The sequence below is a fragment of the Daphnia carinata genome, chromosome 1, assembly GCF_022539665.2.
Source record: "Daphnia carinata strain CSIRO-1 chromosome 1, CSIRO_AGI_Dcar_HiC_V3, whole genome shotgun sequence".
Taxonomy (NCBI): Eukaryota; Metazoa; Arthropoda; class Branchiopoda; order Diplostraca; family Daphniidae; genus Daphnia; species Daphnia carinata.
Genome location: NC_081331.1, coordinates 6,429,144 through 6,446,515, shown reverse-complemented (window position 1 = coordinate 6,446,515; position 17,372 = coordinate 6,429,144). Strand labels below are relative to the sequence as shown.

General features: G+C 38.9%; 3 protein-coding genes across 5 annotated transcripts; 2 read left to right on the top strand and 1 right to left on the bottom strand.

The window, feature by feature from the left end:
* Nucleotides 1-220: 220 nt before the first annotated feature.
* LOC130690912 (elongation of very long chain fatty acids protein AAEL008004-like) lies at nucleotides 221-9,041 on the top strand. Of its 3 annotated transcripts, none has more exons than XM_057513779.2 (7): nucleotides 221-411; nucleotides 1,287-1,477; nucleotides 2,344-2,424; nucleotides 6,122-6,178; nucleotides 6,249-6,491; nucleotides 6,742-6,900; nucleotides 7,259-9,041. In XM_057513779.2, the coding sequence occupies exons 1-7, from the start codon at nucleotides 354-356 to the stop codon at nucleotides 7,469-7,471; spliced, it is 1,002 nt and encodes a 333-aa protein (XP_057369762.1). In that variant the 5' UTR covers nucleotides 221-353; the 3' UTR covers nucleotides 7,472-9,041. The 3 variants fall into 3 exon arrangements, with proteins under 3 accessions (XP_057369762.1, XP_057369761.1, XP_057369760.1); XM_057513778.2 differs by lacking the exon at nucleotides 2,344-2,424 and adding an exon at nucleotides 3,579-3,659 and having other exon boundaries at nucleotides 223-411; XM_057513777.2 differs by lacking the exon at nucleotides 2,344-2,424 and adding an exon at nucleotides 4,968-5,048 and having other exon boundaries at nucleotides 230-411.
* A 1,066-nt stretch (nucleotides 9,042-10,107) lies between these two features.
* Nucleotides 10,108-14,228, top strand: LOC130690902 (importin-13-like). The gene is made up of 15 exons (XM_057513762.2): nucleotides 10,108-10,372; nucleotides 10,438-10,605; nucleotides 10,676-10,828; nucleotides 10,892-10,964; nucleotides 11,039-11,357; nucleotides 11,421-11,633; nucleotides 11,702-11,879; nucleotides 11,944-12,093; nucleotides 12,163-12,402; nucleotides 12,477-12,581; nucleotides 12,638-12,807; nucleotides 12,884-13,070; nucleotides 13,127-13,688; nucleotides 13,816-13,990; nucleotides 14,052-14,228. The coding sequence occupies exons 1-15, from the start codon at nucleotides 10,223-10,225 to the stop codon at nucleotides 14,161-14,163; spliced, it is 2,955 nt and encodes a 984-aa protein (XP_057369745.1). The 5' UTR covers nucleotides 10,108-10,222; the 3' UTR covers nucleotides 14,164-14,228.
* Nucleotides 14,165-16,521, bottom strand: LOC130690906 (tetratricopeptide repeat protein 4-like). The gene is made up of 9 exons (XM_057513768.2): nucleotides 16,001-16,521; nucleotides 15,684-15,829; nucleotides 15,510-15,627; nucleotides 15,271-15,442; nucleotides 15,013-15,205; nucleotides 14,775-14,953; nucleotides 14,603-14,713; nucleotides 14,375-14,539; nucleotides 14,165-14,316 (listed from the first exon to the last, which is right to left on the bottom strand). The coding sequence occupies exons 2-9, from the start codon at nucleotides 15,822-15,824 to the stop codon at nucleotides 14,226-14,228; spliced, it is 1,170 nt and encodes a 389-aa protein (XP_057369751.1). The 5' UTR covers nucleotides 15,825-15,829; nucleotides 16,001-16,521; the 3' UTR covers nucleotides 14,165-14,225.
* Nucleotides 16,522-17,372: the final 851 nt, after the last annotated feature.

The window sequence follows — 17,372 nt, the reverse complement described above, 5'->3', positions numbered from 1 at the left end:
GCAACCCGTTAGTTTGATATGCAAATCGTTTCCTGTGCTTCGTATGTGAACATCTGCTCGTTTGAAATCAAAATCTGATTTTGATTGCATCATTTCAAATAGTTTGACAACACTGGGTCCTTCAAATTCTCAAAATTTTGATATCATTTTAATGATGTCCTCTTGTTTTCACCCCCTTAGGTCTCTGACTTTCATTCCGCTGTGGGCCACGCAAGTACGTCGCGGTGGTTCTTCCCACAAAGGTGAACACTCAACGCGCACACAAAAAAAAAATCAGCAGAAGACAAACTGAAGACATTTTTTTTCTCGCCAACCGGTGAAAACCTAGAAACGTCACAAGTCAGCGATACAACATGGCATCCCTCGTGGCTACCGTCGTCGACGGCTACAACAGCATATGGGACCTCAGAGGTAAATGACATTTCAATTCAAATTTCCCGCTTCGTAATGGCCGCCCTCTCGCGGGCTTTTCAAATCTAATCGTTATGTTTCGGGTAGACGTGAAACGATTTAAGTGGAAGCGGAAATTTTAAGATTTAGTTAAACGGGAGAATGAAGTGGATCACGTTCAATGGTCATCGTTGAAGGGCTAAACCCTCGTAATGCGAGGTAAACTCGTTTTCAAGTTCACGCGCTATCTGTTTGCGTGCGCAAGGTGAAATGACGTATCAAAACGCGTCAAACCAGTTGGTTGAATTTCATTTGGTGCAAACAAAGTGTTGCACTTTCAATTTTTTTTTTCTTTTTTTTTTTCTGCCCAAGTTGAATGTCATTGCTGAGAAACGTGATCCTCAACGTTTGCCATTGGCCACTTGACGTCATAGGGAAAAATGATGTCAGTCGTGCTGTTTTCATCCCGTTCGTCAGTTGTTGATATACCAGACATTGTTAGACGCATTTAAGTTGACTAACAAATGCTAATTTCAAATTAGCAATTCACTGGAATTAAGATTTTGATCTACCACGTTGTTTTTTTTTGGGGTGGGGGGGGGTGGGGTATGAGTAACAGACTTGATTAGTTCATTTGTCTGGGGCCGAGCGTGTTAGCGTGCAGATTCGTGTGGCAACGTCTGTAACTAACAACAAAAAATAGAAACGACATCCTTTGCGTGACGGTCCGTACGTTTACGAGGGTCACATTGTTAATAACTAATCAGGGAATACCCCAGAGACTTGTAATTTAATTCAATTAGACTGTCGGCTTGCGTAACGAAAATTGAATGTTAAAACATGTCTGGACTCGTTTAGAATAACGAAAAATAAAATCATTTGTTTGCCAAAATCAGATAGGAGAGTGGAGAATTGGCTGTTTATGAGCTCGCCGCTGTCGACGCTGGCAATCTGCTTGACCTACGTCATGCTCGTCAAAGTGTGGGGACCCGCCTACATGAAGGACCGACCAGCCTTCCAGTTCCGCCGCACTTTGGTCATCTATAACGCGATACAAGTCATCTTCAGCACGTGGCTCTTCTACGAGGTAAAATACGATTGTTTCATTTCTACGCCTAAGTCACGATTACAATTTTGTTAAGTTAATTATAAACACAAAACAATTTAAGACATCGGAATTGACGAGGAAAGAAGATGAAAAAAAAAAAAAACCTGAAAACGTCCTGCCACCATATTGTCCACACCGGTATCCTTAACATATCCTGAAATCCTTGATCGATTCGGCCAAGTCCGTTTCAAAATTCACACCTGACAAATTTCACCTCAGTTATTACCTTCACCCCTCCCACTTTTTAAATTTATTTATTTATTATTATTTTTTTTTTAAATTACCTTCTTTTCAATTAAATTCCTCGAACGAATTTATTGTACGAAACTCTTTAAGATCGGGGCTGGGTCGGGAAAGTGGATCCGCTGTTCATTTTCAACATTGCGGCGGCACGTTTGAAATTTTATTTGTTTGCAATTAGTCACGCACAATACGCTTCCTATCCTCCGCCTTCCCGCTTTTTATTATGTTGATTTATATTATTTATTTATTTTTTTCTTCTTTCCAAAAGTATTTTATTTTTATTTTATTTTTATTTCTATTCCTCTTCTTTTCTTGACACTTAGTTGTTGTGGTTGTTTGTATCGTTGGAAGGGGGGTGGGGCAAACAAGGGAAACAACGGGGGCTACTTAACGTATTTTTTTTTTTTTTAATGGACGGTGCAATTGAATTGAAAGATTTAAAAAAAAAAAAAAAAGGACAGACTGATAACATTGGGGGAGACGAAACGGTGTGGACTTGGTGGAATGAGTCGTCGAATCACGAAAATGAATTTTTTTTTTGATTTGTCAATGAAATGATGAATCGTTTTTGATCAAAAACAAATCTGTATGCGTCTTGACAGTCGCTGATGGGTGGATGGCTACAGTACTACAGTTTAAAGTGCCAACCAGTTGACTATAGTGACGATCCTATTGCCATTCGGGTGAGTCTTGTATTTTGTGTCTGCAATATCGCTCTCTCTCTCTCTCTTTCTCCCTTTTCTCTCTATGACCTCCTTTTTTTTTTTAAAGAAAGATTTCCATCAAAGTAAAATTGGCCCACACTTTCTATCTCCCCAATTTTTTTTTTTTTTTTTTTTGAATTCAATCGGCCCTCCACATACTACACGAAAAGATTGCGTCACATAAACTACGAGAACGACGTTGAGTTTAAAAATAATTCGAAAACAGAGTGTTCGTCGAAGACAGACGTTTTTGAAGACCCAACGTTTAAAACTAAATTTTTGAAAAAAAAAAAATCGAACAGAAAAAAAGGTCGATAATTTATTCATTTTTTTTTTAATTTCAAACATTTCTTATCTCATCTGCTTTTATTATATTGACTCGGGTGTATTTATTCGTTGCTTTTGGTACCTCTCTGACCCCCCACCGACGAGTTTCTTTTTTTTTCAATTTATTTATTTGAAAATGCCTCTCACTACCATTCCCCTTGGCCATCTGGATGACAAGCTTTTCACGTTCATTTTTTTATTAGATTATTATTAACACTTTGTACTACATCCTCAAAATACTTATTTTTATTCATTTTTTTTCCTACTATATTTTATTCATTTTTTTTTTTTTTAATTCTCGTCAGAATCTTGGGGAGCACAAAATTATTACGAAATGGAATGATTTTTGAATCGGAGGATATGGTGAGGGAGGGGGGGGCCTTCTCTCTCTCAGCTGTGCCGATGTTTCCAAAGGTTTTATTTGAAAATGTTTCTGGGTTTTTTTTAAAGTTTCCTTTTACTTTGGTCTTTTCCTATACTCTCTTCCAGCCCCATCTTTCCCGATCCTTTCACCTGATCCTCACCTCGCCTATCCACCAAGGCCCGTCAAGGCATCGGTTTTTTTTGGTTGGCAGATAGACGTTCCGTGTGATTTAAATCACGGACACAAAGAATCTGTGTCGTTAAGAGGAGCAATTTAAAAAAAAAAAAACATTTCGTCTTGTGATGGATCCAACTCGAGGGAAAACAACAGGCCACAAAAAAAAAAATCCCATCCATTTTTTTTTAATGATAATAATCCGTTTGTATTTTTTTTTTTTTGTTTTTTTTTGTTTTGTGTTGTTTTGTGATTTTCTTCTTCGCAGTACGGTAGAGGGGGCTGGTTCCATGGATATAGCTTTGTGTGTCAACCAGTTGACTATTCCCTTGACGAAATGGCCGTCAGGGTGAGTTTTGAATTTTCTTCAATATGCCCCGCCCTCTTTTTCTGTCAAAAAATTAAATGCCCCACCTTTTAGAAGCAGTCCCATCTTTAATTTTCTTTGATTTAAAAAAAAAAAAAAAGGATTTAAATATTTAAAAAAAAAATCCTCCAAAATTTTGTAGTCCTCCAAAAACATGAAATATTAAAACAAGACAAGCGTCGGTTTGGTCTAGTGAAAGAACGTTCCCTCCCCCCCCCCCTCCCAGCCTCCGCTTTGGAAGCATTCCATCTTTGTAAATTTTTTTTCTACCTGGAAAAGAAAAAGAAAAAAAAAATTGTTTTTCTTTTCTTTTTTTTTTTTTTGGAACACGAACGTTCAACTTTTTACTGCATTTGGCCGTGTTTTTGGTGCATGGTTTTTAAAGGGACGCATTAAAAAAAACAGTCCAATCTCGCTTTTAAAAACTAATCGATAACAACTAAACAGCTAGGATCAATTTTGTGTGGGGCATCTTTCGGTGTTCGAATTTCTAGCTGAAATGTTCTTACCTGAGGTGAAACGAAAAAAGAAACACGGGCGGATCAACACGCTACCACCTTTCCATATGAATCTCCTTACCTTCGTCTTGTTTTTTTTTTTTTTTTTTTTTTGTTTTTACAAATGTCGCAACCAGCTGATTGATTCCAGGTGCAAATCATTTTTTGTTTAGATAGGCCGGGGAGACAACCACATTCGAAAAAAAAAAAAAAAAATGTTTTGTTGTATTATCTTCTTGGAAAACTTTTCTTTTTATTCCACACGTCGTCGATGATGTCGGCATATCTCCTTCTTTCCTGCACAATCTTTTTTTTTGTTTTAGTTTTGCATCTTAAAAAATCTTCTCTTGTTTTTTTTTTTTTTTTGCTCTGTCGATCTGTTTCCTTCTCTACTGCTGGATGCTGTTCAAAAAGAGACCATGCCTCGAAGAAGTGCACGATCTTCTCAAAAAAAAATTTAAAGAAAAATCGATGGGGCAATGAAAGAACAACGGGTCCACTCTCTTCAGCTCGTTTTTTTTTTTTTGTTTGTTTAATAAGAGTGTTCTCATAAAAAAAATAATTAAAGAACGCCAATAGCGAAATGTCAGTGGACGTTCATAGATCATTTTTGAGGGAGGGTAATTTTAATTGGAAATTTCTTCTGAAAAAAGAGGAACAAAAACGCACACACACAAAAAAATTAATTAATTTTTAAAAATCGAAATATGTCACAAAAAGAAAGAAATTAAAGAAAAAAAATTTTTTTTTTTTTTTTGGTGACGGTGCGATCGCGCTTTTATTTTATTTCCAGATAGCCATGTCTGGCTGGGCAAATAGTTACAGTTACCGTTGCCAACCGGTGGATTATACTGATAATCCGCTGGCTATTCGGGTGAGTTGTGTGCATGATTATCCTTCGACGTTCTTTCCACATTTTTTTTTTTTTATGTACGTGTTTTTATTTTTATTTTTTTCTCTTACCTGCAATTTTCTCCGCACTTCTCATCATCATCCTCCTTACATACAAAATCACAACACAACAATTCCAATCCCACTCCCACCTCTATCTATCTATCTCTCTCTCTCTCTCTCTCTCTCTCTCTCTCTGACTCTAATTACAAATGATTTTCAAACGGCTTTTCGTGCTAGTCTTTTTTTTTTATACAATTTCCTTTCACATTTGTTTCCGTTCTTTCTTTATTTATTGATTTTTTTTATTGTAATTTTTTAATCCCACCTTACATTGTCCGATTTTTTCATTTACTAACACAAATGCTGTAGTTAGTGCAATTTTTTAACTACTACATACAACAACAACAAAATGAGACTAGTTGAAACTGAAAGACCGACTCTCGTATTGGACCGTAGATTTAAAGTTGAAAAAAAAAAACAAACATTACGAATTGATTTTGAAAAAAATACCGCGACCAAATCGACCGTCAACACAATTCCCAATTTGCGTTTGTTTGCTTGACGCTTTATTTTTTTATTTATTGGTTGCATGATAGCTCCAACAAAATCACGCTACACACAAAAGATAGACGCACGTTACTTGCTCCCCGACACGCCTCCACAAAATGTCCTCCGTTCTGCCACAAAAAAAGAAAAGAAAAAGAAAACATCAAGTTTTGTTTTTTTACGTTCAAAACTTCTTCAAACCTATTCCGCTTATTTCGTTCATCAAAAATGTTTAAGAATCCTGCAATGATGCAACGATCGTAAATCGCAATTTCAGTACAATGTGTGAATTGCATAAGAACCCATTGCAGGCATCTTGTTTGATGACGAGATTTTGTGTTCAATTCCAAACCTTTTTATGTTTTTTTCCCCCTTCTTAAAACCCCCCCTCCCCCCAAAAAAAAAAAAAAAATGGAAGTTTCATTTCCTAAAACAATTTAAAGCAATGTCGACTTTAACGGAACGTGATGATCTAACGCTATTCTTTCTATTGGCGACATAATTCAGATGGTCTACGCCTGCTGGTGGTACTACTTCTCCAAGTTCACCGAGTTCTTCGATACCGTGAGATACTCAATTATTTTTAAAATCAATCATTGATTTAATGAACCATCTCTCCTCATTTGCATTGCAGTTCTTCTTCGTTTTGCGCAAAAAGGACGAGCACGTCTCCCTTCTTCACGTCGTCCACCACGGTATTATGCCGATGAGTGTCTGGTTCGGAGTCCGCTTCACTCCCGGTGGCCACTCTACCTTTTTCGGTTTGCTCAACACCTTCGTCCACATTGTCATGTACTTTTACTACATGGTGGCCGCCATGGGTCCCCAATACCAAAAGTTCATTTGGTGGAAGAAATACCTCACTGCTTTCCAGATGGTACGTCGTTCTCTTTTGTCCTGTCCGACATCTAACAAATGGCGACATCCTTCCGCACACACACACACAAAAAAAAAATGAACCATCCGTCTTGATTTAGTGCGTTCTGTTGACGTTTGGTGGATCCTACTGGATCGACAGGGCGTGGCCCTCGCAAAGCGGAAGGCCGATGATGGTCCGCAATGTTGTGTACACGTGAATTGATTGTTTGTTGTTTTTGTTTTTTTTAATTCTTTTACGCCGCTATTAGGTTCAATTCATCGCTATTGTGGTGCACGCTTTCCAACTTCTCTTCATCGATTGCAACTACCCCAAGGCCTTCGTCTGGTGGATCGGCTGCCACGGCGTTCTCTTCTTCTGCCTCTTCTCTGATTTCTACAAACGCAGCTACAAAAACGCAAAGTCTCGCGTAAGCGTTTCATTCATTTCTGCCGCTGACTCCGAACATTAAAAAAAAATTTTCTTCCTGCTTTAAGTAGCAGAAAAGACGTTTTTCTTTTTTCAAATCCAATTTAAGTTTTTCGTGGGAAAAATAGTTTACCCTTCTTTCAAGTGTCGGAGGAAAGCGGATTATTTTCAGTTCCACGTGTCGCTCCGCCCCTCTGTCCACATTAAATGTTGGAAACTAGTCCAACTGTTTACTGCGACCAGACCACCTGTAGAATAGCGAAGCTTTTTGTTTTTTTTTGTTTTTTTTTTATGTCTTGGTTGGGGTATTTCTGATCTAATTTGTTTTTATTGACTGTTGTGTGTGTGTGTGTGAGTAGATTGCGGCGGCTACGAATGGCTTGAAAGCCAATGGACACAGTAACGGATACTCTAATGGCACTAGCAATGGTCACAGCAATGGTCACACCAACGGGCACGCCAACGGCCACACCAATGGTCACGCCAACGGCAAAGTACACGAGAAGAACGGCCACACCAACGGCCACTCAAACGGCTACACCAATGGAGCTCTTCATTCCAAGAATGAATAGATGGCCCAAATGCCTATGGATAAAAAAAAAACAAAAAGCCTTTCCTTCGTATCTCTTAATTGTTTTCTTTTTTTTTTTTTTTTTTGAGTTTTTTCACCCCCATTAACAATTTCTTCTTTCGTCCCCTGTTCCATCCGTTCTTATTATTACGTTATTTTTTCTTTATTTTTTTTTTTTTTTTTTTATTAAGAGAAATCTTCTCCTTTCACGCCCGCCTTATTTTACCTGCGCGCGAGAACTGGAAGAACAGTTTTCTCTCTCCGTGTAGCCTCAGGATTATCCCAAATGATCATCCTTTATTACAAACATTTTTTTTTTTTTTGCTCTTCCTCTTCTTTTTTTTTTTTTTTGCTTATCAAATTTCTTCGATACACTCCCTCCATCGACTCCAGCCTTTTTTTTCTTTCGCGTACCTCGCCCCGGTACGTGAATACATAATTTTTTTTTTTTTTTTTGCTCCGCGTGTGTGTCATAGCAAAAGAAGAAAAAAAAAAAGGATACAAAAAAAAAACAAGCGAGAAGACGAAACAATTACAAATAATAATAATAATAATAATAAAAGAAAAAAAAAACACTACCTTTAACGGTATCAGTTTGTTCGACTTTACTATGACGTAGAGGTGTAGCAATGGGGTTATTTGTTTACGTGTACATAAAAGGCATATCCAAGTTTTCAAGATACACACGTACACGCGCACAAACTATATCACATCGATTGGTGTAATGTGTGTGTATCCCGTAATTCTTTCGCTTCTCCCTCCCCCCTCCCCACAAGTTGAAAGCTGCCTTCCTCTCTTTTTTTTTTTATCTTCAATTTATTATTATTAATGATATCGAATAATTTTTTTTTTCTTATTCTTCTTTCACCCCCCCCCCCCCCTTTCAAATACCTGATACAAAGGGTCTCTTGTTGAGTTCACGTGTTTTTCGGATTGATCCATCGCCAATAGGAGTTTAGTTGAAACGAACAAAAAATAAGAAAACGAAAGAATAAAGGAAATCAAGGAGAGAATGATGTTCTTCTGTCATTTGTTTTTGTTTAGTTGTTCTTTCCCCATTTTTCTTCATCTATTTTCCTTGTGCTCAAGTGCCGAATCAATAAATCGAGGAACGACAGAAACGAAAGAAGAAACATCACAAACGAAAAACAAAAACTGGAATTCAAAAAAGAAAAACAAAAGACAACAGTCCAGTCAAATGCGAGGACCAAAAAAAAAAAAAAATATTACAGAAATAAATGATTATCTTTTTTGTTTTCTATTGTTGCCTTTGTCCAAGTTTTCGATAAGTCCCCCCCCCCCACTCCCCTTCCCCCCACGAAATTCCTGTTCATGGAACGATGGTACTCGTCTGGAACAAAATAACAGGAAAAAAGAAAGAATACGAAACCCTTTGAATCCCGTCTTTATTATTTTCTTCCCCTCTTTTTTGTCTTTGACTTTTTACGTTAAGAGAAACCAAACGTGTTTTCTACATCCCACCCCCCGTTCCCTACCCTCTCTTCACGATTCATTTTGATGTTTTTTTCTGGAATCGAAAACACAATAAAGAATTAATAAAGAAGAAATTTTATACCTTTAACCTTTTTCGGGAAGTGATCTACTGGGAAAAAAAAACAAAAAAAAACAAAACATTGAACTTGTAGCGTTTACCTCTCGTTATTCCATACAAGTTTGCATAAACATTCCGGCCCTTGGCTGTTCTCTTGAAATAATTCCCAGAGATGCATATTGAAATGCTCACTTGATTGTATTATTTCTTTTCCGATTTCCAAACCGTCCCCTTTTTTTGTGTGTTAATACATTATTATTACATTTCCTGATCAAACAATACAACCATCTTAAAGGATTTTGTGTTTACTGAAAACGTTGAAATCCGACATATTGCCAGCAGCAGACGAACATCAATGCTGACCCAGACAGTTGGCGATGTTTCGATTAAGTTACCTGTTCAAAACTGAACGGCGAAAACCCATACGTTCAAAATGGGTTGCAATAACACAAGACTGCCCTAAACTTTGGGCAGTTAAGCAAGGACTTTGGCAGTCAAAGTCCAGAGGACAAGGACGCGATGTTTGGAGGACGCTCGTGTTGAATAAAAGAGAAGAAAGAAACATAACTCGTCTTTAGGGGAAAGCTGAAAAGGTCATTGGCATTCCAAAAAAAACAAACATTTAAGTTCTCCGACGTACAGACACAAGACTTTTTGAATCTAGTTGGCCTCGTAAGATGTTGGAATATCAACTCAGGTCGATGGAATAATTTCCTATGCGTATACACGAGGATGTAGTGGGGCACAAGTCCCTTCCAAGGAAGCTGAATCACCATGTAAGGGTCTCTGTTTGAGGTCCTGATGGATTACGTGAGGCAATTTACCTTCTTTTGCCCTCAAAAGGCATAACGGGAGAGCTATGGACGAATTTATGAAACTCCTGCCAGCAAACTGTAAAACGCGATGTTTGATGGTCATCTTTTGAGCAGAATCAAACCTTGGAACACGTAGCTCAGTTTTTCATCAACCTTCACAACACCAATTTTCTCGGCCGGTGGTGTTGGGCAAAGTCCATTTTCATTCATAACATTTTGCAGGAAGCCAGAATATCGACGTGATAATAACGCGATCTGGTGGCAGACGACAGTTTTGATTTTGAAATTCGTCTGCTGCGATGTGGTGGTAAAATAGCTTTGTGACACTTTTTATAAACAATAAAACGAGGAGATAAATTTACATATTCTGAAGAAATTTCTGATAATGGAGCTAACTGTCGAGAATTTAGAAAAAGCCGTTAGTCATTTTTATCAAAATTTAGCCACACAATCCCAGCTTAACGTGTGGTTGACTGCTGCTCAAACATCGGCTCAAGCATGGATATTTGCATGGCAACTTCTCGATCAATCAAAGGTAAGCATGCTCAAAAATAGTTGATACAATTTACATTGTTATACAGTTTATGTTGAATCTTAAAGCCTGTGGAGGTGCAGTACTTTGGAGCAAGCTCACTTCAGATTAAGATATCTAGATTTTGGCACGAGATTCCAGCTGACAATTATGCACTTTTCAGAGAAAAACTGATTGACGCTGTTATGTTTTATGCAAGTGGGCCCAAAATCGTTTTAACCAGGTTATGCCTGGCGGTAAGTGAAAAGAGTAATCGCTTGTCATCATGCAAATGCCATAAAATTTCATTTATCTGTTGGAAAAAAGCTATCATCCATGATATTGCACTCCATTCCTGATCAGTGGGCTAGTCCCCTGAATGATTTCATATCAGTGTTGCAGCAGGCCAGTGGAGAAAGAACATTGCAATCACATCATGTAACACTGTTGCTAGAAATATTGACCGTTCTTCCAGAAGAGGTTTGAATTTATATACCCTTAACTCTTAGTATAAAACTCTTTTTAAACCCATATCTTTCCCAGTTTCAAAATATGAAATTAACGCATGATCGAAAAATCTCCATTAGAAGAGAACTACTTAAGGCAGTTAAAGACGGTATTAAACATGTTTTTAGAAAGTTCCCCATCCAAGACTACTAAAGTTTATAATCATTTATTATCTAAATCTAGTACTACCAATTTTGCGCGAAGTGATATGCCGTGGAATCTCGCGTGAGGCACAAATTTCACCGGAGGACGAAGCAGCCGCGTTGGCTGGCATCAAATGTTTCTCATCGTGGATTCAACATGGAGTTGGAATCGGCTTAGAAGAAAGTCTTCATTTGGTGGAACCTTTGTTAGCGGTGGCTCGTAATGCGAATTTGGCTGAAGCATCTTTGGACGCCTTGACTCATCTTTTGAACCACCCGGAAGCTCACCGTTATCCAAGTTTGCTTATGGACATGTTGAACCAGTTGCTCTCTCTGAAAGACCAAATCCAGCTGCTTAGGTACTCCGTTTGACACTAGACATTCATTTCCGCATTGCAGAAAACCGTTTGTGAATTTCTCAGACGTGAAGGAGATCTGGAGGGTGCCGCGCACATCTATGCTACGCTTGCGGCATTTGGCGAGAGCCACTCTCGTCTTTTATTAGACGCCGTTCTGGAAGACGGACTAAAGAAGGAGAATGTTCTGCAGCTGACACAAATCATGTTGGAGAGCACCGGAACTCCCGGTCGCTACCCACTAGACGAAAATTGTAGTCACTTGGCATTTAGTTTCTGGTAGTTCACATTTTTCTTCATGTTTTATTGTCTAGTATCTTAAAGCAAACGTTATCTTGCCCCATAAGGTACATTCTTCAAGACGACATCTGCACTTCAAATGCTGAGAAACAGAAAATCTACGAATCGTTGTTCGGCCCAGCCTATTTGGCCTTGGTCGATATCTTGTTGACAAAATCGATGATTACGGTAGATCAATCGGATTGGAGTCCCGACGACAAAGAGACCTTTCGATGCTATCGTCAGGTATGCAGTACATTCGCTTCCAAAATGCCTAATAATTCTGTTCTATGCCCAAATGTAATATTAGGATATCTCCGATACATTGGCATATTGTTATAAGTTCCTGCGATCGGCCATGATGAACCGTTTGGCGTCCCACCTTGCTTCAACGGTGTCACAATGCAATCAGAACCCCAGTGAATGGCCTCCGTTGGAGGCATGTCTACACGCTTTAAAAGTAAGTCCCACTTAACTGTTTACCATGTATTGCCAGCGAACAGGCCCTTACCATGTCGGCAACTATCAGGCGGTCGCTGAGAATATCGAAGCAGAAGCAGACTTGCTTGTTCCTCAGATTCTGAGTTTATTTGGCAATATTCCATACGGCTCGGGTCATCGTTACGTCGTTAATACGGCGCTCGAGACACTTGGCGCTTACGCTGAATGGTTGAGCGCCCATCCCACCTACCTGGGTCATGTGCTACCTATTCTCCTTTTCGGTCTTAACAGTTCGGACGCCGCACCAGCAGCAACATTGGCCCTTAAGGTAATGTACACATTTAGATATGTTTGTTTTTTATTTCTCTATGGAGCCTTAATACTAACGGTCACCATTCCTAGGATATAACTCGAGATTGTCAAATTGGGATTCGGCCATATGCTGAAGCATTGTTGCAAGGTGCTGAACAAGCCTTGCGCCTCGATGATCTCAAAGCTAGTGAAAAGGTAACGTTATTTACACGTGTAGCATTTTGGTGCTGACTGACTCGATCTTTTTCTAGATACGGTTGATGTACATATTAGGAAAAGTTTTATCAATTCTACCCTTGGATGTGATAGTAGCTAGCCTCAATCGTGTGGTTGGCCCGTGTGTAGAAGAATTGCGCACGTTGTGCAACACCCGAGAACCGGACGCCCTGACAAAAGTTGTACTTATTACCAGGCTTAAAATGTAAGGTTAAGTCATTGAGAATGAGCACCTTTCAACCTTAATTGTTATGCCGAAATTTCTATTTGCGTTTCTCTAGGATTGCTACGTTATGCACCACGCTCGACCTAAGAATCTCTGGGGGAGACGATTCTGAAGCTGATGAATCCGTGACTCGACAGGCTTTGGCAATTCAGCAACAACCTGTTCTTTTGATTGCCCAGCAATTGCTGCCATTCTTGAAAGGTGTTGTGGACCACTGGGGGGCCGATGAGCAGATTTCCGAGGTACAAATGACATTTAAATCCCAATATTGCTAAATTTCTAATCTCGTTGTTTTTAGTCCATCTGCTTGGTCGTCAAACATACTGTTTCAACTTTGATGGAAGAATCTTTATCTTTCTTGCCAGAATTGGCAGCCGTAATCGTCCAATGCCACCGGCTGTCACCCCAAGCAGCTACATTGGATGTAGCTAAGCTCATCATTTTAATTTTCAGCCAGACTACTGGCGACGCTCAGCAGCTTATTAGAGCTTTCCTCTCGGAAATTATTGGAACTACATTGCAAGTTTGCGGGATCGACTACAGTACGCTGACACTGGACGGAGTGCCATCCGTTGATGTTAGCCGGCTCGCCGAAAACAATGAAGTCTTGGCCAGTTTTCTCGGTCTTCTCACTCAAATAATCAGAAAAAGTCCAAAATTATTGAGCGGCTCCGCTTACCCTTTATCTTCGCTGTTTTATTGTGGAATTGTCGGTTTAACGAGACCTGAATCACCAGTCCTTAAAGCGTCTACTCAATACTTGGTTCACTTCATCACTCAAAGTAGGGAGAATCCTGAACTTGTGTCTGTTGTGCAGAATCAGGGTCCACTTCTTGTCGCCCAGCTTCTTAGCTGCATAGGTATAGTGTTTTCATTCGCATAATCATGTACCGTCCGTTTAACGTTGATTGAATAGGGCCCTTTTTGTGGTTAAGAAAGTTCATTTGTGGAGTTTTCGGCTGTACTTTTTAATATTTTTTTTTCTAGGTGGAGAATCACCTCGGGCCCTGGTGGAACATACGGCCGACGTCATTTTGGCACTTAACAAGAAATATTTTGACAGTCTCTGTCGGTGGATGAGCACATCTCTTGGTCGCGAACGTTTTCCATCGCCTCTTGTCAGTCAGCCTCAAAAGGAGAATTTTTGCCGTTCTATCCTGAAGTACGTAGTTTGCCTTGTTTCCTGATTGTCTTGTACTTATTAATGGCATGTTTTATTGTAGGGAAAAGTCAAACAAAAGGCGACTGCAAGACATTGTACGAGAATTCTCCCTATTGTGTCGAGGGCTTGAAGGAACTGAGTACTCGGAGCAGACGAGTCGTATTCTTCCGTAAGTTTTAAAACAATTTGATGTAATTTGTATATCTTTCGCGTCATTATACATCCATTCGACATATCAGCTTGTGTATCTTTTCAAGAACTCTTTCTGGAATGGACTTCCTTCAACCAAACAAATGAATCCAGGTGTTCCCCCTTGAACAACGTACCTTTAAAAAACATAACATTAAATAACACAAAGAAAGCTTATGCAAGCAAAAAATTTACGTTTTTTCGGACAAGACAGCCTTTAACGAACAGTTTGCATCAACCGCGTATAGTTTTCCGCTTTCCCTGTGCTCGTAATACATACGAATTGAGGTTGGATTATACTTCTTTTCCAAGTCCCAAAGTGGCGATTCTTCAAACATCAGCTCCAAATGGTCCACGAAGCTGCAAGACATACGTAAATGAGTGTTTCACTCAAAATGGGAACACGAAGAAAGAAACAATCACCAAGAGTCTTCGTGGAATTCTTGTACAAAATCAGTTTCACCGTATTCTGGATACAGAAATAGGACGGGCCAAACTAAAGCATCGCCGACCACGTGAACGCGTTTCCCAATTCTAAGGATAAAAAAGGGTTGATTTTGGTTTATGTAGTACAATCAATTTTCTAGATCCATACGCTGCCGGATGACATGGTTCAATGCTTGACAAGTCCAATGTCGTTTTATCACCATCTTTTTTCCCCTTGATACCAGTTTTGATGCTGCGAATGCGCAAAGCGTTCACCAACTCGTTGATTGACGCTTGTTCTTTTTTCTCCGCTATTTCTGCCTTTCTTTTGTTTCTTTCCTCCAATTTCTGCCCAAAAAACAAATTCAGTTAGTCACCAATCTTTCTCGGTGATTTTCATTGCATACTTGACCCTGTACGAGCTCGGTTCGCAATTTAACGAGCGCAGGATCGCTGTTTTTTAATCTTATTCCATAGTCGCACCATTTAAGGCCTTCGGTGAACCTTTTTAATTGCAAGCAGCATTGGGCTGCACGTACGATGGCCTTAGTATAATCAGGTTTTAGTTTTGCAGCTTGCAAGCTGTCATTCAGTGAAGACCTTGAAAACAAAACTTTGTTATGGAACAATGCATTCTTTCAGAATCATGCAGGTAATTTGAGAACCTGTAGTTACCCAGGTGAAATTGGCATGCTGCTCTATTCAGATACAAGTTTGCATCAAGTTCTACATTTCCACATTTTTGTTTAAGTCCTTCAGTGTAATTGGCAATGGCAAAGCGGTATTTTTTCAGTTTGAAGTTGAAATTACCATCATTCTTATAATTCAGGGCTAAATCTGTGATTTAGATTGTACAATGATGAATGAATGAATGAATATGAAGCTTTTAAGTTCTAATGGTTACCTTCTGTAGTATTCTCTTCAGGGTCATATTTTAGCTGTTGAAAAGCCTCAAGGAGAGGTGGCAATGGTTCACCCTCTTCGGGAAGAGATTTCATGAAAAATGGATGTTGTTCCATTTCCTAATAGACAATATATAATCAGCACTATTGGAAAATGAACCTATTCAAGATTTTACCTGTTCCCATGTTTCCTCTTTCCAACCTTCAGTGTATGGAGTTTTTTTTCTGGAGTTTATAAATTCTTCTAGATCTTGATCCAGCTTCAAGGCTAGCTGATGCTTCTCTTCTTCACTCATATTTTTTTTCTGTTCTGCCATTTTTCCTGCAAACAAACAGAGCAACACTATTTATACCACTGAAGGCTCAACAGGATAGATACAGGTATAGCAGCATTAGAATCTCGTCACTGTGAAAACAAATAGTTGGTACCAATCTTATCCTTCTTTTAGTATTTAGTGAAATCGACATATAAGCATTGCTATCATGACCTCACCTTCTTCAAGGTTCCTATTGATTTTCCTGAAAATTATTACCTGACGTTGAGACCTCTATATGATTATTTTTTTTTCCCTGCCACTCTTACAGTACACGTGTGTGCTGAATTTGGTCGTCTGCAGCGATGTAGACTCTCTGCCATCTACATGCGTTTTTCCGAATATTTTCTCGACAAACCGCGAGTTATAATCAATCCTTCATTGATGTTTTTTGAAATTGAGGATTCTGGAACTTTTTATAATGACACGTTTGCGGACAACTCAAGGCTATGATAAAGCCGAATTGAAATCATTTGATCAAAGGTAGCAAGTTTGCTTGATTTTTTGTGTGTAACGAACTGCTAGATCACAAGAATAACTATAAATAGGAAACATTGGCGGGTTTTGGATGTCGCCACGCTGCGCAACAACAATCAAGCCAATCGTGGCTGATGTACACTTATTTTCACAGAAACTTGTTCGCGAGTCAAGAACTCGATTGACGCCAAAGTTGGTTACAACGTTTATTTGACGTAGGTACTTTTAGTCAAGTTGGCTCACACTGCTAATTTAGTCCGTGGGCGATGCATTGGGAAGTAGTCTATTGCCTAAAACAACACCGCTGATAGCCATTAAGATAAAATGCTAGCCAAACAAAAGAGATGTTCTGGAAAAATATTTAATTTGCTGTTCAAAGAGCAGTAGTATAAATCAATTAAGGGGATTACAACTTTTGCATCCGTTCTAGAATACAGCAGAACTCACTCTATTGGATAAATTATCTTGCGTCATTGACAGAAATGTAGCTGACTAATAAAAAATCATCTACGTCCATACGCCCTTGTTCCAGGACTCGGTCACACGTCGAGAAGTTGATTAATTGTTACCTACGGGATGCGAAGTATTGTATGTGTTGGACCACGCACAATAATAATGATGTGGGTCAAACGAGAAGCAGTCGGCTTACTTTATCGTGTCAAAATGAACCGAAAACAATTGAGTCCTTTCATGCCCTTTTTTTGTTGTTGTCGTTGTCAACAACTTCCGGAGGAATTAGAAGGTATTCGCCGGTTGAAAAAGTTCCACTAGCAATGGCATTAACAATTAATAATTCATCCGTTGAACACATTTCGTACATGTAATACAAAATTCTTAAAGAATTAACAGATATAATTCAATTAAACTAGAATCGTTTATATTCGAATTTTTTTCATTAAGTTCACGAATTCGAAAGTAGACATCAAACACCGATTTTTGCATACGTAACGACTGAAACGCTTAATCATGGTGTTAAGAATAGGGTATTCTGCCAAACGAAACAGTCATTATTCGCTTATTTTTGCAATTCTCTATGCTTTGCTGTTCTGTCCTTGTCGTTGTAGGTGCTTATAT